Source organism: Bicyclus anynana, chromosome 8, assembly GCF_947172395.1.
Source record: "Bicyclus anynana chromosome 8, ilBicAnyn1.1, whole genome shotgun sequence".
NCBI classification, from domain to species: domain Eukaryota; kingdom Metazoa; phylum Arthropoda; class Insecta; order Lepidoptera; family Nymphalidae; genus Bicyclus; species Bicyclus anynana.
Window position 1 is genome coordinate 1,362,616 of NC_069090.1, and position 23,729 is coordinate 1,386,344.

Below are 23,729 nucleotides of genomic sequence, written 5' to 3' on the forward strand. Positions count from 1 at the left end.
TTTTGTTTTTATACTTTGTAGTAATGTTAGAATTCTTCTTTATTTATTCATGATCATCGGCCTGTATCCGTGCACTGCTGGACATAAGCCTTTCCGAGAGCGCGCCACCACATACGATCCTCCGCCTTCCTCATCCAGCCACTCCTCACTACCTTCCTAATGTCATCAGACCTAAATCTAGTTTTGTCTATTACTAACCCTTATCTTTAAGTTATACCAACCTCTCCCCTTCATTTTGTAGATACTCGAACGACGCTTCCTTGGTGATGAGGTCCTGGTGTCTGATGATCGATCTGATGAAGAAGCGATAGTCCGTCACTTCTTGGCCCTTTTTCACCTGCAAACAACATTTTTTGAGTGACTTTAATAAAACAATGTATCAGCTTGGTAGCTTTAGTACAGTTTCGACTTGGCGATAAGATAAGAGCCGTGATAGCCCAGTGGATATGACCTCTGCCACAGATTCCGGAGGGTGTGGGTTCAAATTCGATCCGAAGCATGCACCTCCAACTTTTCAGTTGTGTGCACTTTAAGAAATTACGTATCGCGTGTCTCTACCTGAGAATTTTCTTAATTCTCTGCGTGTGTAAAGTCAGCCAACTAGCATAGGGTCAGCGTGGTGGACTATTGGCCTAACCTCTCATTCTGAAAGGAGACTCGAGCTCGGCATTGAGTCGAATATGATGATGATAAGACAGAAACCTTGGCTTTGCCCAGATACAGGTGCATCTTCTGGTTGCTGGTGGGCAGCGCCTCCAGGTCGTAGCTGCGCATGCGGTACAGCTCCAGCTGGAAGGCGGACGCGGGCTCCAGGTGGCGGTAGATCGTGTCCTCCGTGAAGTCGTTGCGCGCGCGGTACGTGAAGAACTTGGGGAACTGCCGCCTGGTGGGAACAATACTTGTTTATCTATATCTTTCCTAGATATTATGAAGAAATTTATAATAACCATATCTCTTTCCAAGGGGTAAATGACTGACATAAATATCTTTCTTAAATATCTTCAATCGAAGGCTTAGCTTTTCCTTTTAAGAGAATATTTTGTGTTTCTACAATGATTGATCGTCTGCTAATTTTAATTAAATCTCGTGTTAGGTTCACATGAAGATCGATTCGATTGATTGCTGTTTGCATATGAATGAATTAAGTAAGGCAATACGAAAAAACGATGAACGTTGGGGTCCCAAAGTGGCAACACCTCACTTGATATCGCAGTGTAGTTCGACTCCCTACCAGGTGGACTAATGACAACAAGCGATTCGCAGGAATTCACTAGACGCAAGCGGCTCAGTATCGTGATGTTTGGAAGTCTCTACATACGGCCTATGACCTGCAGTGGACGTCCATCGGCTGATATGATGAAGAATATTTGACGACCTCCGTGGGGCAGTGGTATGTGCGGTGGATTTACAAGACGGAGGTCCTGGATTCGATCCCCGGCTGGGCCGATTGAGATTTTCTGAATCGGTCCAGGTCTGGCTGGTGAAACTGAAAGGTGTGTGGATTTTCATCCTCCTCCTAACAAGTTAGCCCGCTTCCATCTTAGATTGCATCATCACTTATCATCAGGTGAGATTGTAGTCAAGGGCTAACTTGTAAAGAATATAAAAAAAAGAAAAAAAAATGACACAGAAGAGTAGTATACAGTAGCGCTCACTTGATGAGCAGCATGAAGGTGATCCGGCGCACGCGCTTCTGGTGCAGCTCGCGCGCGTGCACGCGGCAGAACTGGCCGAAGCGCCGCGCCACCGCCACGTCGTCGCTCTCGCCGCTGTCCCGGATGCCGATCATGAGGATGTGGATCGGCTCCAATGGCTGTAACCGAGGAGACTTGTTCAAACACTCGTACATTTGACCATTAATGAGATTCTAATGTTTTGTGAAATTTGCACGCCCGTCAAAGCGAAAACATTGTAAATATAAATTTGTTTGCCATCTTTTGCAACCACATGTTTTGAGCAAACAAACGATGATATATTAATTGATTGATGATAGATTGATTGATTGATTGACCAACTAGCGAACGCTGTGACTCCGTTCGCGTGGAATTCAGTTTTTCACAAATCCCGCAGAAACCATGGATTTTCCGGGATAAAAAGTAGCCTATGTATTAATCCGGGCTATAGGGCTTAATACCAAATTTCAACTAATTCGTTTCTGTAGTCGAGGCGTGAAAGAGTAACAAACATTCATATCATTAAAATCATCAGTTTTCGCAAATCTCGGGAAACCATAGATTTATTCGGGATAAAAAGTAGCCTATGTGTTAATTCAGAGTCCAGAGAATTTTAGCCAAATCGCTTCAGTAGTAGCGGCGTTAAAGAGTAACAAAAACATCCAAACATACATACATCCAAACATCCATACAAACTTTTGTGTTTATAATATTAGTAGGATGACTGAGTACTCGTCTGCGCAGAACATAACAGAAGGGACTAAGTCAATAACAAAGAGACGGCAAGCAAAATATCAATTTATTCATTCTCAAGCAAATGTGTTTACTCCTTTCTCGTCATATCTCCTTACTTCTGTATAATGCAGCCAAATACTAAATTATGTGGTTTGATTTAAATTGGATTTTTTAACCATCTGCCGAATGAAGGGTATATTGATACAAGGGTAGCTTGTTGGCGATGTTATTGTAGAATTCACCGTTTTGTTAATGTTGTTGTAATAAATAATATGCTGGCACAGTTTACTTACCACATCTTCCTCGATGTTCGGCTTAAGATCGAGACCCACGTTGATGCTTGTACTGTCCCGGTTCTCGCTGCCCTCTTGTAAAGCTTGCAGGTCCTGCCGAAGACACAATACTACTCAATATACTGAAATAGAAAACATGCTCAGGGCTATTTAGGAAAAGCGATTAATGATTTCTAACAACTTAGGATACTGCTAAATTTGACCTGACCATAGTCAGAAAAGTACAGTAAACTTATTTAGCGTTTCGATGCAATGCCAAAGGTTTATTAACCCTGACTGGTTCATCCCGAACACTGTTAAATTAGTTTAACCCCTTAAAACTCTTACCCATTCTCACCTCTCCTCTAGATGTCTTCTAACATCAAGTGAGATCACCCTGAATTGTCGATTGGTTGATGCGGGGTGACAGTGTATTTCTATGTTAACATTTTCAATCAACTTCGATATAAATTCGTATCCAACACGAACTTTAACTGTCAAGGACGTCTTTAACCCTACACCCATCGGTTACAAGTCCGGGGCTCTGCTCGGAGTTTTTCTCTCTGCCACACGATGGTCCCGGCACTATGCTAAGATATTCATCTTCACAACATACCTCACGCCTCACAGTAGCAGAACTGGCGAAGTCATGCACCAAGTCGAGCAACTCGTCTGAATACTCCTTAAACTGCTCGAAAGAGTTGAAAGCCGCCAGGGCTCCAGTGCGGTGGTGGCACTTTCTCATAGCGGCTGTGGAAAGTTCAGCTGGGACGCCTTCTTGGTCTTGCGCTGAAGCGAGCTCGATCTCAGATTGGCTGATTGGAATCCTATAATACAAACGTTGATTGTTATATTTAATCTACTCAGGGTATTTCCGCTATATAAACTAAAGCAGCGTTACACTGGCTATGTTTTACTAAGCGATCCTAACGACCATACTTTTTAATACATTTCAAACATTTAAATTTCTTATTTACTGAGATTTGATTCTTAAAGGAATCGACCACTTGGGATGGCGTTTGACGGGTCACATATTACTCTGCAAGACCGAACAATGGTCCCATCAATCTGGTACCCAAGAGATGGTACCAGACAACGAGGACGTACAACAAAAAGGTGTGAAGATGACATCCATCTAACTCTGGCGCCTTGCTGAACAAGATTTCCGGCAACTGGGTACAATGGAAGCAGTTGAAGGAGGCCTATGTCAGGCGACACTTCGAACAGCGGGACATGCTGTATGTGTGTAATGTATTTAGAAGACCCTTCGAAAGACCCAAGTCCAACAATGGGCGTCCATCTATTGATATCATGATGATCACGACAATTCGTAGATCAAAGCGTTGGTGTACCTGTTGGGATGTCCGGTGGGCAGGATGAACTGGAAGTGCACGACGCCCAGCTCCCCGGAGAGCGCCAAGTGCTGCAGACACGTGATGTCGTACGACGTGTACGCGCGGCGCACGTACACCTCCAGCGCCGCGTTGCACACCTGCAGGAAATTCGCAAAAAATGTTCTAATTAAAAAAATAAGTGGAAAAAGCACAGTGTTACCAACTCTCCAACATATTTATCCCTAAAGTTTGTGTCAAAAACCCCTAAAATCGCCTTAATTATTGAGTTGTCCGCCTAAAAAATATAAATTCATAATAATTTAGAAATAATATGCTGTAATATGTTTCAAAAGTCTATACTTAATACAGACAAAATATCACGTCTTTATCTGAAGATTCAGATTTTTTGAAATCATACATGTGGACACTGAATAAATTTAACATTTTTTTTTATTCGATGAAAATCGCCGCCAGTTGCCTCAGAGTGGTTGTAGAATTAACGTATTATATGTCATTTAAGTCGCTAGGTCAAGAAAGAAATATTAAAATTATCATCAATTTAAAAATATTAAAGAGTCAAAAAATCCCTGAAAATACCCCTAAAAATTTCTGACCCCTAAAAAATCCCATTTCACTTATTTGCTCCCTAAATCTGGGGGGAAACCCCTAAGTCGGGAACCCTGTTACCAGCAATGGGACTAAAATCTCGAGATTTTTGTTGCAATTGCTGGACGAAGATCTATTCCTGGACGAAGATTACAACACTATTGTAATACATTCAAAACTTGGTCTAATAATGTAAGACTAAGTTTACAAATTTTAAAGAATTGTGGAATACAATAAGCTGTTACATTCTATGCATAAACACCATTCCGAAACCATCTTTTTCTTTTTTTAACCGCGCAATAAATACTCAATAGAATACTCAATATATTATGTAGATCACAGTGGAACGTATACTTCAAACGGTCGCCTAAAAAAACTAACTTTCATATAGGTTTTATTTAAAAATAAAATATCATTTTCACTTTGATTTCAGTGTTGAAAAGACGATTTTATACACTTGCATTCTATTAAACTAACCGCAGCATTAGTATGGTAGAAGAAATCGTGTAGAATGTCAAATATAGATGTCTCCGACAGTATAAGCTTCTGCAAGTTCTCCGGATGGAAGTCGTGTCCATACATGTCCACCGCCGACAGGAAGATGGACTCCATCTGGTTGTGGCGGAGCTCGTACGCGGGCTGGTGAGCTGCTATCAACACCTGGAAATATTTAGCTCATATAAATACTGGCAACTAGAAAGCGGTCTCTACTAATCAAATCAGCGCTACATGCTTTATTTATAAGGATTATGAAGAAAAAAGTCCTTTCTGAATAATGGGTAACAGTTTATTGATTCGCCATTTAAAATTGCTGCTGCAAAAGGAATATATAGATGTATTAAGGTAAGCGTGGGCTACCTCCATAAAAATGGTCCTTCGAGCCGGATTTGTAGAGGCTCTTGTAATGTTTGTTTGCTTCAAAATAAAAAACCTCACCATGTTGCGGAAAAAATAATTATATAGCTTACTTCGCATAGTTTTTTTTTTAATGTAATGTTTGTTTATTCACCTGTCTCGCCCTAAGCGCGACTCGGCTGTGCTCGGCGCGATGCAACGACGTCAGTTCGTTGAGCGTCGCCGCCAGCTCGTCGGTCAGGCCGGGCTCGTTCGACCACAGGTGGTCTATTAGCATTGTCACCTGAAACAAAGTTAAAAGGTATAAAAACTGAAATGATTGCGGAACATATATTTATTCAATGCTCTCACTTCTTTTGTAACATAATATTAATGAACTATTTTTTCACATATCATAAAATCTCTATTCTGTAAACCCGCAACTCACCAGCAGGTTCTTCTTGGCGACTTGATTGTGCGAAAATATAATGTTGGCGACGGCCTGCATGTCGTCCTTGTAGCGGTCGCGTAGCGCCATCACGCATTTGTCGTATGAACCTGCAATGATGAAAAGAGCTTTCTATAGTACTAGTTGACGGAAAACAACAGAAGACAATTCAAATTATGATAATTATAAATTCATAGCACTTTTAAGTACATTCTATAAATGGGGCAACACCGTTCATTCATAATAGCACTTTTCGAGCGATCAATCAAGTAACGACCGTTGCAGGCTCCTATCACGAAAGGTAACCACGTTTGACGTCATTCTATGTAGATGTATTGGCTTAAGTGTTTTTCAGATAGAATGGCGCGGGTGACAGTTCGTATCGCTCTTGACAGTTGGCCGCGTTTCGCGTTAATAGTACGTAATATGAACGTCATAACTGTCACTGTAACCTTGTTATCTGAAAAACACTTAGACACTTTTTTAAAAAGAAATCCTTAACCTATATTATTTAAAACCGATATACATCGGACCCTTATTCCATGTACTACCATAAAATTAATATTGTTTATATTTAATTTGACATGTGTCATCCTATTGGCCTCGTCCATCAATATGGTCTCATATAGCAAGAAATAGAATACAATGGAAAACTTTAGAGGAGGCCTTTGTCGGACGACAAGCTGCAGACTAACGACCGTTTGCCGATAGTAATTGCTATTATTATTTACTAAAAAAAAAAATATTTTATTTAAAGATTTGTATATTAATAAGTAATTTGGCACGTAGTAAGTAGTTTTTTTTAAATGTACACTGTAAACAAAACTCAGCAATAAAGGCTTTTGTTAATTTTACATTTTTTAAATTTCTTGCCAGCTTCTCAGCAGAACCTCTTGCCATCCGAACCAGTGGTAGGCTCTACATTTACTTTCAACTTGACGTTTCAAACGTGTTTAGGTGTAACCTAAGCGCAATTTGAATCATCCAAAATTAGATTTACAGTTTGCGTCACTTACCCAATTGGAAGTTGCTCTCCACTTGATAGTACTGCTTCAACAGATCATGTACGGCCGCCTTCATTCTACCGCGTATACCGTTTCTGGAAACACACATTTTTAATCTAACACCAAGGTCAATGGCAAAAAAATTTGCGAGTAAGCAGTCTCACTAATTTTTTTTTTATTCTTTACAAGTTAGCCCTTGACTACAATCTCACCTGATGGTAAATGATGATGCAGTCTAAGATCAGAAGAAGTGGACTAACTTGTTAGGAGGAGATTGAAAATTCACTCTCCTTTCGGTTTCTACACGACATTGTACCGGAACGCTAAATCGTTTGGCGGTACGTCTTTGTCGGTAGAGTAACTAGCCACAGCCAAAGCCTCCCACCAGCCAAACTAAAGCTTAAGCACAATAATTAAAATTGAATTGATTTTATGTATGCCTAGTAATAAGTATGGTAATAAAGATTATTTATTACTATTATTATTATTATCAAACAAACCCGATACCGCTTTGTTTTTAAGTAATAATGAAATAGTGTTTCTTAAAATATGAATTTTTAATAGTGAATAAAAAATACTCGATTACAAGCAACCCGAACATTCCAATAATAAATTATTCTTTATTATTCAATCCGCAGTACCTGTATCTCTGCACTAAGACCACAAGCGCCTGAGTGCTCATGAAGAAGACATCTCTGTCGGAGCGTTTCGCCAACGACGCCGCGTGGCTGGAACAATGACATTTTTTATAATACCAATGATGTTAGATATGTTACTAGGTCATGAAAAATGAGGCACTTAAAAGAGGAAACTTTTTTTTTTGATTGAAATTTCCACATCTCAATGTTAGTTGTGGTCAACAACGATCGTTATTTTTAAACAAATAATACCTAAATATCGTCTACAATGTCGATTTGTGGTATCAGGAAGTGTAAATAAATAAATAATGGAATTAAAGACAAAATTGTGCATGTGTTTTGTAGCCTATTATTCACTTTTTGCGGTGGTTTTGTAGGTAACCGATCGATTTTGTAGCTACCGAACCGGTAGCATGAACACCGTCACGCTGCTAGTCGAGTTAGTGATTTTGTGCTGTAATTATTGATTATAAATTGTTTAGTGTGGGCATGGAAAACATGTCGGACAGGGGAGGAGAGTGTCAATACATTCTAAAGGGATCCCTTAAACTTACTCTAAATGTCACAAGTCCTGGTACCTGCTCGAGATGTTTCCTCTACCACAAATAGATGGTACAATTACTGCCACTATTCAATGTAAACAAACGACCGATCAAATCTTTCGTCTTTATAATATTAGTACTCACTGGTCGATGACGCTGGCGATCTGTTGGCTGGGGAACTGCGCCAGCACGCTGGTGATGTTCCTCTCGTACAGCGCCATCAGCTTGCGCACCTTCTTCTCCACCGAGATCGGGATGCGACCCGACGTCGACGACAGCACCTATCATACAAATTGTTTAAAATCTACATTATTTTTATTTATTCTGCGTAGCCTGCCCCACGCGGCATGGTACATCACAGAGTAACCGACGGACAGAAAGTGCACTCCCATCAAAAATGCGCGTTTGTATTATTTTGTTCCGGACTTATTTAAAACTATGATATCTCTTAAAAGGAAATTATGTCACGGGCAATTTCATTCAAAATACTACTGTCAAATAATTGTACTTATTTGTATAAGCATTAACACAGTGTTTATAAAAAACATCTTCGTGTGTTTTACTTATAAATATGATTACCATAAATAAGATTACAGTAAATCAACTTTAAAATTAATTTATTTGAGTCGAACAATTCCGTCGTATAATATTTTTTGTGTAATGTTAATCACAACAAGTGCGTAATCGTCCTTACTTCTTGCAGCTCCAACAGAGGAAGAGAGGGGTCGCGCAGACTCTGCATAAACTTCTCGACCACTTCGCGCAACCGCGGCGTATTGTACGGGTCAGGCAGGCAGTACCCTGGAACATAACACGAGTATATAAAGCATAATTTTTTACTCAAGTATAAATAAGCGCTTGTCTACAATTCATCAGCATCCCATACGTCAACGACATACTTTGTGTAAGAGAGATATGGATAAATTGTCAAGCAATAGCTGTGAAATCGAAAATATAGCTCTCCCTTTCGTTACAATGTGATTGTACCATTATTTTGTGGTAGAGGAAACACGTCGAGCAGGTCCCAGGACTTGTGACCTGTGACTTGAGACAGGAGTAGGTTTAAGGGATCACTTTATAATGCATAAACACTCACTTTCCCTGCCCGACATGTTCTCCGTGCCCACATTAAACAGTTTATGACCAATTATTACAAAACTAAACATTATTGCACAGAATCACCAACGTGAACCAGCAGAACCCCGCGGTTTCATCCACGTAGTTCCCTGCCGTAGGGTACACGCTGCCTAATAAACAACTGTGCTCAAGTCATCGAATACCCTCTTATTCATACCAACACTGATAGCTTCCCGCCACAAAAACATAAATAATGAATGTTAATACCACCCGCAATCGAAACATCTCGAAATATGGTTGACGCATGCCTAGAAATATTTATGTAATATTATCTACATATAGTTCTCTCTTTTATCCCATTGCAACATAAGAGATATCATAAATATCGCTTTCTCTTTCGTTTCAATGGGACATCTTGAAAAATGTCGTTGATGCGTCAACGACATTTTTAGCTAGGCCTCCAGAAGTAGTAGTATCAATACACCTAAAAGACATATTGAGAATAATAATAAGGGTAGAAAGATACATCAAGTAGAGATTAATTAAGCCGTAGCCATGACTAGACGATTTTCACTTACCAGAGAGTGTGTTCTCTAATATGTATTTATATTTGTTATGCGCGTGGTTCAGTTTCTCGGAGACCTGCTGGTTGTCCTCTATCGCGAACTGGCCTTTGTAGGGTTGCGCCGTGGTCACTAGTGATGGGTCGTCGAGCTCTACAAGAATAGACAATAAAATAAAAATACATTGAAATTGTATAAGAAATATTAGCAGTTTTCACCCTTTTTCAATTTTCCACGATGGGTACAAGTACAGTCCACCTAGGTTTAAGTCAACCTTATAAATTGGCTTAAAGAAATTAATCAAAATTATTTGGTCTTGAACTTTTAAAGCGTGATTTCTTTGTTTGATATGAGTCTAAATCGAAATCTAGAGATTAATCTCATAAAAATTAACTTTTTGTAATAAATAGTTTGATATTAAATCAATCAAATATTTCTTAGAATTGAAAAAGTCCAATATAAGCAATCATATTGGTTATTTGATTGCTTATAGTGGACTTTTTTCTAGCTAGCAAGTGAAGATATTTACCGAGAGTGCCCATAAGCGAGCCCATCTCCAGCACCGCACCGGGGCGCAGGCACCACGTCACGTTACCAGACTCGGGCGCTGAGAGCGTCATCACCATTTTCATCACCTGGTGAACAGACACAGAATTTTATCATCAACATTTAAGTTGTCTTAAGTAGGCCTGGCAAGCGACCAACGACATATCTCCTGAAGAAAATAAACAAAATGTCGACCAATTCTGGTGCAACCGAAAATATTGCTTTCGTCTCATCCCAATGAAAGAGACAGCGATATTTTCAATAGTGCTAAATTGTCTTTCTCTGGTCTCGAGATGTTATAATGCACATCTTAGTTAGGACTAAGAATGGGTTATGAAATATTGGGCCTGTTCTTCTCAGAAACCTCTAATCCATGGGGATTTAAGATTCCTGACTTTATTTCGAGAGAGGGTATGGTACCCCCTCTGTCGAAATAAGGCATGAGTGTTCTAAGATACGAACCACGACATAATTCTGATTGCATTGCGACTTAGGAAAGAGATAAATTTAATCTCCGCTGCTATTGGTCGACAATATGTCTTGGATACGTCGTGGATGCATGCTATGTTAATGATATTTAATTTCTTAAAATGCGCATAACTGAAAAGTTGGAGGACTGGGTTCAAATTTACGCTCTCCGAATCGAAGGCAGAGGTCATATCCACTGGGTTCCTACGGCTTACTGACCTCAATCTCTGCATAAGGCTGCCCCTTGTCCACGTGTCCGCCGTCCTCCACCAGCGTGTTGATGAGCTTGCCGGCCGACGGCGCGCGCAGCTTGGACGGGTCCTTCTCCTTCTCGAACACCACCGTCTGGTTGCCGATCACGATGCGATACTTGTCCACCTCGTCCCTGAGGTACGTCGTGTACGAGGCCCCATCCACCGATAACAGGGTTCCTAGGAGTTATAAAATTATAAGGAACTGTTCTTCTTCTTCTTGATATAATGGCTCTGTAGACCTTCAATCCTTGTATCACTTTTACCGGTTCTAATCAATCATGAACATTTACTAAATATCACCATCGAAGCTAGTTACCAAAGAAGCTGTTTCTAGACTGAGATGTTTTACCTATTCCTAGCTCTTGATCAACAACGCAAGTTGTAGCTTACCATTATTTATTCGAATAGCATGTAAAGAATCTGATCCCAAAATTACAAGATCAAGCGAAAAAAAAACATTATTAGGACTGGTTTGCATCTTGATTTATAGCCCTGATTCTAATTAAGAATTACCTTCCCCGTGGATTAATCTTAGGATTCTCAGATATTTAACAAATTACAGTAAACGCAAGTAGATTCCATAATATTGAAAGAGACAACGATAATAATAGATAACTAACCTTAAATTGTCGCAATAATATAAACCATTAATTTCAAATCCATTCAGGATTCTTAATTATAACAGTTTTGCTTATTCGGAATTCAACACCACATTTAACATATTTTCCAATCATGCATTATAAAAAAAAGTATGATACATATTTCCAAGGTCACTCACCTCCATCAGTCAATTTGTGCACTTCCAACTCCTTGAAGCTGCCGTTCATCGCAATAAAGTATGACGTGGGGCCGGACTTGATCGCGCTGACCTTGTACTTGTGTCCGCTGTGAATGAGCTCCACCTCCACGCAGTTGGACAGTTGCGCTGAACCCTGGATTTGACCCCTGGAGAAACACTGGGGTCAATTGTACGCAAGACTATCTTGGATTGTAATTAGGGAGTCTAACAATCATGTTCTTAATTATGCACTTTTTAATTATGCACTGAGTTATCATTTGTACCAACATAATATGAGATGCCTTCAGGCATTAATGTGATACTTCTCCAATTTTGTGCAGTTTCAGACCAATGATGCAAAGTGGAAAATATTTATTTCATACATTTTGGATTGTAATGATTATATAAGTAAAAAAGCAACTTGGAAGTTATTGACAATATTCCATTTAGGTATACTACGGCTATTGTGATAAGTGTCAGATAACTTATTCCCAAATTTTATGTTTGCCATTTCACAAGCTAAGTCTATCCAGCACTTATCAGAAGGTGGTGAAACCAGCCCCTAGTGTTGTTTAGGTTAATTGCAATTTCTTTATCAACTACTTCAGACTCTGTCCATTTTAAATCATTATTACTTCAGTTTTAATAATTTCAGAATTAACTTATTAGTTAATTTGTTACATTATAGGTTGCACAAGCCAATCAGCTAATAATGTTTACCACTCACTTCTCCAAAGCGCTCTTAAACTCTTGGAAGTTAGCCGTGATGATGTTGTCAGCAATGAGGATGGAGCCGCACAGCACTCCCAGCATTATGTCTGGTTTCTCTGATTGCACCTGGTGGATTTGTATATTTATTGTAAACCTATGAAATTGACACAGATTTTACATAATGTATACACAGATACCTGTAGGCAGAAGTCTGCTAAATTGAAGATGACCATAAGAGGATTAGGTATAAGATGATTGGAATTTGAGAAAAGGGAGTAGATGATAGATCATCATGTAAGACAATGGAATCATTATAATCACTGACAACCCATATACGGCTCACGGATCAGCATGAATGGGAGGGGTTAGGCTAATATTTCATCACGCTGGCCTAATGTGGATTGGCAGACTTCACACACAAGATAATTCAGAAAACTCTCAAATATGCAGGTTTGTTTCACCTACCCCAGTAAACCTGCACCAAGAATAGTGTGGCGGTACAGACTCACCCTCTCAGCGATGAGCGCGTCGAGCCAGCTAGTGTCGATGTTGTTCTCCTGGAAAGCGGGCGTCTCCAGCAGTGTGATGAGGTACTCCACGGTGGTGCGGAAGTCACCGCGGATGCACAGCTCTTTTAGAGCAATCACCAAGTTCCTAGAAGCCAAATTCTATTCAACACACGATTGCTTATTTTATGTCGAAGTTACCTGCTACCACATTTTTGTATAATATTACTAGGTGACAGTACAAGCAAAAATCTTACTTGAGTTAAATACGAGTAACTATGATTTATGAAGGTAACTGTTAACTTTAAAAGAGCAACTGTTGAGTTTCTTGCCAGCTGTTCTCAGTCTTCGAAACCAGAAAATAGAGTAATGCAAGCAAATATTAAAACTTGATGTTTCCAAAAGTGCTTGTAACTTACTAGATAATATTTCTAGATAAAGATTAAGGTTAACACCTTTGAATTATTGAGTTGTACAAGGAAACCTTAGCGCTGTTTTGTAGTTTGTCTATAGAAAGTAATTTTGCCTAGAAGTCACCTTTACTTGTTACCACTAGAGCTGATTCACATGCTCATCATGAATTAGGAGATTTACTTAACATCTCCTACCAGAATGCGCAGTATTGGTCGACCAACCACTGGGTGGATCACAGACATCAAGTGGGTAGCAGCGAATCGCTGGACGCTAGGTTCTCGAGACCGAGGCGTTTGTAAAATGCATGCAAGAGTCCTATGTCCGACAGTGGAGGTTCATCAGTTATTAATGATGTTGATGACTCTACTCACTCTCTCGCCTGTTCCCTGGTCTCCCCCCAGGAGAAGCAGTGTCCGAACTGCGAGTCGGCAAACTCGTGAAGACCACCCGACGCCGCCACACTGAAGTAGCCCCACACGTTCTTCGATGAACGGAAGTTGAGCTCTTGCACTGTGCCCGAAGAGGGCTTGAAACCTGAACACGAATAATAAGGTTTCAATACATAGGCTATGGTGAAAAATCACATAATTAATTTAGTCTGGATAATATATTATCAAAGTTGAATACATGAATGAGTTGAAAAGCTCAAGTGACAACTGGAGGGCGTATAGAACAAGAATGGTACAAGATACCTAATTATATCCATGGACTACTATTTCTGATGATGATAAGACTTACCTTCGTCAGGGTTTTCAGAAGTGATCCTAGCGGCGATGACGTGTCCCCAGGGCGAGGGGCGCTGCTTGGGCTCGTCGAAGTTGATGTTGCTCATGCCCCACGGGGACTCCCCGTAAAGTAACCGGATGTCCTTGATGTGGTACAGCGGGAGACCCATGGCAATCTAGTAGTGAGATAATTATTTGTAATTATTATTTATTCTAACTTATTTCATTCTCTTCTCTGTAATAATTTTGTTTTGCGTTCAGTAAATAACACGTTCATTATACTTTTAGCATTGAAGTATATCTATCACAGATGTAATGGTTGATTGACGATTTTGATGATGAAATAATTATTTGGAGTGCACAATTGGATGCACACAATGCACTAACGGTTATATCATTTTAGTTGTAAGACTATAAGGTCACCTAGAATAGGCACGTACGCACAACAACACGCACACGCACGCACGCACGCACGCACGCACGCACGCACACACGACACACGCGCACGCTTGGACGCATGTACTCGCACGCACGCACGCACGCACACACGGCACACGCGCACGCTTGGACGCATGTACTCACGCGCACGCCCGCACGCACGCACGCACTGACACACTCGTACCTGCAACTGCGCCGCGGGCAGGTTGACGTCGGCCACCATCTCGGTGCAGGGGTGCTCCACCTGCAGGCGCGGGTTGAGCTCCAGGAAGTAGTAGGCGCCGGTGAGCGGCTCGTACAGGTACTCCACCGTGCCCGCGCTCACGTAGCCCACCATCTTGGCCAGGCGTACCGCGGCCTGCAACGAACACATTAAAATATATTTAAAATTCATTATACCAATTCAATATTAGGGAAAAAGTAATCCATATTTTTTGGTAAACACAAACAGTTTCACTGTGCCTATAGATGGCAGCACGCATCTTAAAAGCCTCACCAAGTTACATTTTTTGTAACACATTCACAAACTAACTCCAATTCAAACTTTGTAAAGAAATTTTACTAATGGTTGATGAAACAAGCTTATAACAACTAATGCCCGCTCTTCACATTGGCAAGATGTGAAGAGATGATGATGGCATTCATTGATGTTGGCCATTATATAAGCCAATTCCTTGGTCAATAAGTTAGCTGTAATGTAGTGCCCGCTCATGTTGGCCAACATTGTAGCGAATATGGTTATTGTTTGAAAACACCCTCACTAAATGATAGCCAACATATTGGCCAGCATGAAGAACCATCCCGTATGTTATCATCAATACCTTCTCCATTTCAATGAACACGTCCGGTTTGGAGATGGCGGCGGGCGCCTCTTCTATGATCTTCTGATGCCGGCGCTGGATCGAGCAGTCGCGCCCGAACAGCGATATCGCGTTACCTGACACATTACAACAACATGTATTTTTATACTCTAACGGCCGTTTTCAATAACCTACCCAAGATTACGGATAATAATAATAATAATAATTTATTTATTTGCTTTAAACATGGGTTATACATATGGTTATTATGGTTAATAAAATTAAACATACATTTCGATCCGAACATGTTTTGCCGTTATAGATAGATAGATACCCTCAAACTATCTGTCAGTAATTTATTGAAAAGCAGCTAAGAAAAGAAATATAGATTTACTTAACTTTAGTAAGCGAAATTGCGGAAAGATAGGTAGGATATTGATAGGATATTGCAAAAAAGGGCGGTAGGGTCGTTTCTTTAGTTAAATATCTATAATTAACCCAAACCCAACCAACTCAAGCGGATTGGCAATACTGGCGACTCGAGACAGTTGAGTTGAGTTGACATCGTCTGTTAGTGATGTTGATGATGAAGTGACTCACTGATCGTCTGCGTAGAATATCTATTATTTCATTTCTTTCTACGTGGATGGCAGTCGAATGCAATTCAGCACTAGAAGTTGCATCATTTAGTTGAGAGTAAACATAATCGTAACTTTTGGATATTATATTATATGCGAATGTTAATGTTTGTGTGTTACGCTTGAAAAATTTTCACAAATATATTGAGTTCAAAAAAATTACCCACGAATGCCCATGGGATCTTGAACTATGCAGTTATATGTAAAAATCTTTATGATAAAAACGTTAAAAAAGAGCAAAGTTGTAAGTTGACCATGTGTATCTATGTCTGTCAGTTCAAGTATAACATCATAACTCCAAAACAGACATACTGACTTGGAATAACTTTTTTTCAAATTAAAGTTTGATTACGGGCAATAATTTGCATCTTGGTATGGTAAAGATCCGATAAGACCAATTCCAAGTTGTCCATGATGTAAACAATTAGACACGAAAGAAATGAAATAGAAATTTAGCTAAATTATTAATGCAATCTTTTTTTTAGAACCGTGATAGCCCCAGTGGAAATGACCTCTGCCTCCGATTCCGGAGGGTGTGGGTTCGAATCCGGTCCGGGGTATGCACCTCCAACTTTTCAGTTGTGTGCATTTTAAAAAATAAATATCACGCGTCTCTAATGTTGAAGTAAAACATCGTGAGGAAACCTGCACTTCAGAGAATTTTGTTAAATCTTTACTTTAAGTCTGCCAATTCGCATTAAGCCAGCGTGGTGGACTATTGGCTTAACTCCTCTCATTCTCGAGACTCGAGCTCAGCAGTGAGCTGAATGTGGGTTGATAACGAATCTTTTTTTATTTAAATATATCACTTACCATACTGATCAGCTAAAAGTTGTACCTCCAAATGTCTGGCCGAGCGAGCCAACCTCATCACAAATATTGGGGAACCGGGCACTTCTGCTTGGACCTGTGAAATAAAGAAATTTTGAAAGAACATCCCTTGAAACACCTCATTTTTGACAGCCTCCGTGACGAAGTGGTATGCGCAGTGGATTAACAAGATGGAGGTCCTGGGCTTATTAAGGTCTGGCTGTGTGAGGCTTCTGCTGTCGCTAGTTACCACCTTACGACAAAGACATACCGCCAAGCGATTTAGCGTTCCGATACGATGTCGTGTAGAAACCGAAAGGGGTATTGATTTTGATTCTGCTCCTAACAACTTAGTCCGCTTCCATCTTAGATTGCATCATAACTTGCCAGATGAGAATGTAGTTAAGAGCTAACTTGTAAAGAAAAGAAACATTCCAACTAATCAAAAACATGTGGGTACAAAATATTCTATTTTCAGAACATGGTTTAGCTTTGATGCTAGTGTAGTTTATGTGTAATGTTTGCTCTTCACGTTAGGCCAACATTGTGGCGAATATTGTGGTGAAAATATTGGCCAAGAAGTTGGATTAGCATCCACCTCAGACGAACTATATAGGGTACTACCTCGCTAGACATTACCCCTCTGTCAAAGTATAAGATCAGCAATCTTCTATAGATTTGATGTTTCATTTTTGTAATCGTTTTCAATGTCTAAAGAGCTCCCTAAAAATGACGGTTTGTGTAGTTGAATGGCATAAAAAACGGTCAACAACTTCTAGTCTACTAAAAGATGAAGTTATGTTTAATTTGTACGTATTAAAATATTGACCGTAACTGGAAACTTTATATTGAGAGTAGCATTTCCGTTTCCGTCGATTTCATACCAGTTTTCGTACTTTTAATGACGTCACGTCTGGCTATGTGGCGCCACCTGGCGGTGTCGGGCTCGGGAAGTTTCGTAAATCGCTGAGCGCGACTTTAGCTCATTGGCGTTTTGTTTACCGTCGAAGCAACATCTTGCAATCAGTTGGTACCCGACATTGCAAGATAAAGTGTAATAAGTGAAGTGAATTCGCTGTGAGTACTTTATATTTTATTACGTTGTAATTATTACGTTGTAACATACAACGTTAATGTAATTAACGTTAAATTATGTAAAAATTTCAAATTTCATTTGAAAATAGTACGTGATCATTATTTTAACGGTTTTTCCGTTCGAATCACTACTTCATGTGTTTGAAAGTCTTGCTTTTTTGCAAATGTTTTCGTACTTGCATGTAATAATATTTTCTTTGTAGTTATTTTTCAACAGTTAAAATAGTATTAAAAGTGGCGGGGCCCAGCGGGCTTCCTAAAAATGTGAACTCAGAAACCAAAGTGAACGTTCTAGCAATAGACTGTTGTCTAACATATATACTGCAAAACGAACGCGTGGCCAATGGCTTTCGTTTCAGAGGAGTACATAAATTACGAATGCTCGAAGACAAGTTAGACAAAGAGTTTTTGAAGTTACTCAAACATATTGTTACTCCAATTCAAACCGGCATTGAAAAAAGGTTCACAAATCCCGCCAGAATTTAGCACAGGAATTTTAATTGGATGTAAATTACTGGCCTTATAAATCGCCACCCCACGCAGGGGCAAGGCGTAGACACAGTTAACGTCGCTGGACACATTTGCAGTCAAATATAGGTCTAATAGATTACCGCCCCTCGCGGGGGCAAGGTATACACAGTTTTTTAACGTTCCTGGGCGTATTTGCAAAACCAACTTACTGAGTAAGGTATAGAAAGTTTAAATATTCCTAGACGTATTTGCACAGTCAAATACCGGACTAATAGATTACCGCCCCTCATGGGGACGAGGTTATAGAAAGTGTTAACATTCCTAGACGTATTTCCAGTCAAATACTGAGGATCGCCGCCTCTCGCATGGGCAAGGCACGAATAGTGTTGAAATTTCATCACGTAGAACACACAACACGGAATATACATACAATGCGCAAACGCTCATGCACAGCCATGCTTGCATGATAATTACAACCCACCCTCGCGGGGTGTTTATCTCTTTATATAAATTATTCAAATACCGGTGTCCTTGATCGCCACCGTCGCGGGCGTATGCATGAAGAGTAATGTTCCATCGCGTGGAACATACAACACGGAATATACATATCTGTAATGCGCACACGTTCATGCACAGCCTTGCTTGCATGATCAATACAATCCACCCTCGCGGGGTGTTTATCAACGATGTATGGATACGAATATCTTATCTATCTATATAAATTATTCAAATACCCTTGTCGATGTCGTGTGTGTGTGATCGCCACCCCTCGCGAGGGTAATGCATGAAAAATGTTAAGATTCCATCGCTTGGAACGCTTGCGCAGCCTTGCTTGTATGATCATTATAATCCACTCTCGCAGGGTGTTTATCAGCAATGTACAAGAAACTAATGTCCTAAAGCCCTTGCAGGCTGACTCACTATCTTTTACGTTTGCTAGTTGACATATACAAAATTGAGTTTCTATGTAAAAATGTCATTTATTGCTTACTCGTGAATATCCCACAGTAGGTAAATGACATTTTTCCAATTGATATAGGTTGATAATAAAGACCAAAATAGTGAATAGGCCAACTAGATTTGTAATCAATGGGTGAATTAATTACTTTGTAACAATGGCGTAAAAATCTGATGAATGAAATCGTCAGATTAAAACATCATGTACATTTTGGTATAGAGGTTAAAGGCAGGAAACTTATTTTTCCGAATACATCAAAGTTTTCTAAAGGTATTACTGGATGTATACAGTTTATTATTTGCAAAATTTATAACCATACTCCAGGTTTCATAAAACTTAGAAACAAACGAAAAGGTAAAACATATTATGATACCCTCCGTCACCTAGCAAATGTAGAAAAACGCATAAGCGGTAACATATAAATTTCTATTAAAACAAAGGATTCTAAATGAATCCTTTTTCAGGGGCTCGAGGCCCATCAAGGGTATTATGTATGCTTTAAAGTTTGATGCATCCAGAAAACATAAAGTATTTTGAGATAGACTTCATTTCAAGCGGTCTTTTTAGCCACCTTTTTCACCACCTTTTTCACTGGGAGAAAATGGTGGCACCAGAAACGTACAGAGGTTAATCTGAGGTTATCTCCTACCGTTCTCTCGAATAACCTCGTGTTTTTCTTAATCTATATGGAATATCGTTCCACACTCCTGTTTTGGAAGAAATATCAACAATTGTCTACTTAATGAAATACAAAGGATCATAAAAGCACCATGCTTTGTTGCTAATACTGAAGCCGGACCAATATTTAACCTCATTTCCACTTGCTAAATACGCACAGCATCAAAAACTCAGTTTGAAGAATAGACACAAGCCTACTTGCATGTGTATGTAATAAAATCCCAAAGGTGCTTCCTACGTTTTGTATACAGGGAATTGTTGGACATTACTTCCTTGTCATTTGAACTATGCATGTCTCTTTCTCAATGCTATCGAATTCGCAGCATGTTTTGTAAGAGATATGTAGAATTAAGAATAGACAATTTTATCATTTACTAAGAAAATAATACGAAGCGTAGATGTAGACTATATCGAAAACTTGCCCGTTACCATTGAATGAATGAATGACCTTGTTTAATATAATCAGACTGCTAGCTACCTACTTCACTGACACCCTCAGCCAGTGTTTTTGTTAGTAGCAGATGCCTTTGACCACGCTTGGGCAGCGTTACTAAACATTCACCCTCTGAGGTATTCATGGTCACGAGAGGAATAGGTACTGCATTCCAATAAAAAGGAAATGTATGTCATACTACTCGTATATGTCCCTAGAATCAAACTCACCTCCTAAGCAACATTCAATTGGACAAAATGACTGCCGTTACATATTACGGAGGAAAAGAGAAATGAGTTTAAATATAGAATATAACAGTTAAAATTGCAAGATCTTTGTCTAGTAACCTTAATTAGACTATCACTAAGTTCACAACAGTACACAATAGTATACGCGGCAGGAACAACAAGCATGCAAATCACTTGTTATACAACATCGCCATCTTCCATACTTGGCGCTTTCATTACTGTAGCATAGAAGAAGTGATTGTGAAATAGGGTATGTCGGTGACTGATCTATTCTGATCTGACTCATTAAATAAGGTACACGTAGTCCATGATTACTTGTACGTATCCCGAGATGTAACTTACGCTCAAGTTGTTTTATACGATGTGTACAGTGTGTATAAGGAATTTCCCACTTGCTTTATGGTATCGCCACCACTTACACTGATTCTCAGAGAATCATCAGAATCAGTTGACAGGAATATATTTAATAGCCTTGATAAGAGTAAGTCTTATGTCATTTGGATCTCTCTCAGATTCCGAGTGCTAGCAGTACCGATAATTCTATAGAATGAAGACAAATTTATTATAATCACGACAACGGACTTAGCAGTTACAAAACTGTTAGAGGGAGTCTTCAAGAAATATGGGAAAACCTGAAATTATTTTTAATTTCCTGTCAAAATTTAAAAATCGGCTTGTGTAGTGTTTGTCTAAAAGTAAAAGTTTTAGTACATTATATGACCTAATGTCTAAGAACTGACTCAGTTTTAGTTTCTAGAATCTTCAAGTAACCTACTTAAGAGATCAATAACTTTGTAAAGTATATCCTTAAATTCATACCAAATTGTTAAGAAAGCCTAAAAATTCCATGCCACCAGTTTGGAATGTCAGTAACTTCTTAATAAGTTATTTTTTCAATAGTTATATTTTTGTGGGTACACTCTGAAAGGCGTGTATATGACCTAACATTACTTATTATAGGGATAACATAGTATAAAATCTGATTATTTTATTCAATTTTGGCCGCAATTTGGCTCAAAAACCGATAGAAGTATTTACTCTGGCTGGAAATTATTTGTAAATAAAATAATCACTATCATAATTTTTCTTTAGGAAATAATAAGTCTATTTCATTATTAAATAAAATAACTATCCACTACGACTAAATGCAGCAAGAATTAATATTAATTTCTTTGTAATAAATTTTTTAAAAAACCGCCCCGCATATGGTTATAGCAGAATGAGTAAAGACGTCACGTAAGAAATCTTCATAACGACTATATCGGTCAGCAGTGTTTTTCCTAAATAATTTAGTGTGAATATCAATTATATGATGAAATCCCTAAAATTAAAAGTATTGAACTCCAATCCAAAAAATGTATGGTATGTTTTTAGTTCATTGATTTATTTTTGAATGTGCTGAGAGTTGGAGTCGCGAGATGAACGAAAACACGTTAAGCACTGCTAACTGTTCTATTTATTAATATTTGTAAAATATAGTAAATGGCTGATGACATATAATGACACTTGAATGAGTTGACAGTTTGAATAAATAATATCCACAGACAATAGATACTTATTACTGGCTACCATTGTACCGTAGACATGTATTTTTGCTACATTCCAACAAAATGGAATATTGTATTATGCACAGACACAGTAAGTCAAACTTCGTTACTAGCTTGTTCTCTAAATAATGCCTAATTGAATTAGAGATAATATTGTTATAAAAAGTTTTATTTTAATAATCACATTGGCGAAATAATACCATGTGGCGTCACCAGGCGAAAACAAACAGGCTCTCAATATAAAGTTTCCAGTTACGGTCAATATTTTAATAGCAGCGTTTTACCTGAAATAAAACGCATATTAAAATACTTACCTCACTGGAAACTTTAAGTAATTCCTGCCTGGTGATATATTGAGCCAATGAGCTAAAGTCGCGCTCAGCGATTTACGAAACTTCCCGAGCCCGACACCGCCAGGTGGCGCCACATAGCCAGACGTGACGTCATTAAAAGTACGAAAACTGGTATGAAATCGACGGAAACGGAAATGCTACTCTCAATATAAAGTTTCCAGTGAGGTAAGTATTTTAATATGCGTTTTATTTCAGGTAAAACGCTGCTATTTCTAACTTAAATATATCTATAATAAAAATAATCAATTCTTCAGCTGGAACAACAAAACATCAATCGAATACACACAGTATCATCTGTCTGTGAGTCCTTGATATGTAACAGTTTTTTATTAAACTCTCTCACACTGTATCGCTCTGAATAAGGTAACAATGCGTTTTAAAGAAGCCTAAGGCAGATTACTCCCTACGATCTCACAAACTTTGGGCATTTTTTTATAATGTTAGTATAGATACCAACTTGTCGGAACATGTTGCTGAAGTCATCGGGGTTTTCCACTTTCCGTATCCCCTTCCCGCCGCCCCCCTCCGACGCCTTTATCATGACGGGAAACCCTGAGGAAACAAATATTGTTAACTAACTAATAATAATGGAAACCATTAAAAAAATCATAACCCTAATTAGTTAAGGAAATAGGTTTTCCTTTTATAACTGACTTCCAAATAAGATGTTGTTTACAGTTCAGAGTTTATATATTTTTAGGGCCCCATAGCACAAAAGAGGAAAAGGGAACCCTATGATTTTTTTGTTTTCAAAATTTATAAGATACTCTTTTTTACTAATCTTTAAACACTAAAATTTTTTGATCTAGATTACTATAACAATGACGACTACGTTAATGACTACGATGACAATCACAATGATAATGACGATCATGATGATGGCGACATCGACGATCACAATGATACCAACAACAAAGATAATGATAATGATGACGATCACGATGATGACGACAATGACGATCACAATGATGATAACAATGACAACTACGGTAATTACGACGATGACGATCACAATGATAATGACGACAATGAAGATCATGATGATTGCGACATCGACGATCACAATGATGATAACGACAATGTTAATGATGACGATGACTATGACGATCACGATGACGACGTCAATGACGAT

At 38.9% G+C, this 23,729-nt stretch overlaps 1 protein-coding gene across 9 annotated transcripts in view; it reads right to left on the reverse strand.

The window, feature by feature from the left end:
- Positions 1–23,729, reverse strand: part of LOC112050375 (acetyl-CoA carboxylase) — an 82,528-nt gene that overhangs the window by 19,874 nt on the left and 38,925 nt on the right. For all 9 annotated transcript variants that reach the window (XM_052883201.1, XM_052883196.1, XM_052883202.1 and 6 more), the window contains 25 exons: positions 23,055–23,149; positions 16,818–16,911; positions 15,388–15,503; positions 14,751–14,924; positions 14,142–14,304; positions 13,775–13,937; positions 12,993–13,137; positions 12,500–12,609; positions 11,773–11,939; positions 10,960–11,171; positions 10,256–10,361; positions 9,742–9,879; positions 8,781–8,887; positions 8,231–8,367; positions 7,548–7,634; positions 6,919–7,001; positions 5,903–6,012; positions 5,630–5,758; positions 5,098–5,280; positions 4,033–4,172; positions 3,297–3,507; positions 2,702–2,794; positions 1,656–1,813; positions 703–883; positions 222–337 (listed from right to left, as the gene is read on the reverse strand). In XM_052883201.1, coding sequence (XP_052739161.1) covers positions 222–337; positions 703–883; positions 1,656–1,813; positions 2,702–2,794; positions 3,297–3,507; positions 4,033–4,172; positions 5,098–5,280; positions 5,630–5,758; positions 5,903–6,012; positions 6,919–7,001; positions 7,548–7,634; positions 8,231–8,367; positions 8,781–8,887; positions 9,742–9,879; positions 10,256–10,361; positions 10,960–11,171; positions 11,773–11,939; positions 12,500–12,609; positions 12,993–13,137; positions 13,775–13,937; positions 14,142–14,304; positions 14,751–14,924; positions 15,388–15,503; positions 16,818–16,911; positions 23,055–23,149 — 3,418 coding nt within the window. The remainder of the gene's footprint in view (positions 1–221; positions 338–702; positions 884–1,655; positions 1,814–2,701; positions 2,795–3,296; positions 3,508–4,032; positions 4,173–5,097; positions 5,281–5,629; positions 5,759–5,902; positions 6,013–6,918; positions 7,002–7,547; positions 7,635–8,230; positions 8,368–8,780; positions 8,888–9,741; positions 9,880–10,255; positions 10,362–10,959; positions 11,172–11,772; positions 11,940–12,499; positions 12,610–12,992; positions 13,138–13,774; positions 13,938–14,141; positions 14,305–14,750; positions 14,925–15,387; positions 15,504–16,817; positions 16,912–23,054; positions 23,150–23,729) is intronic.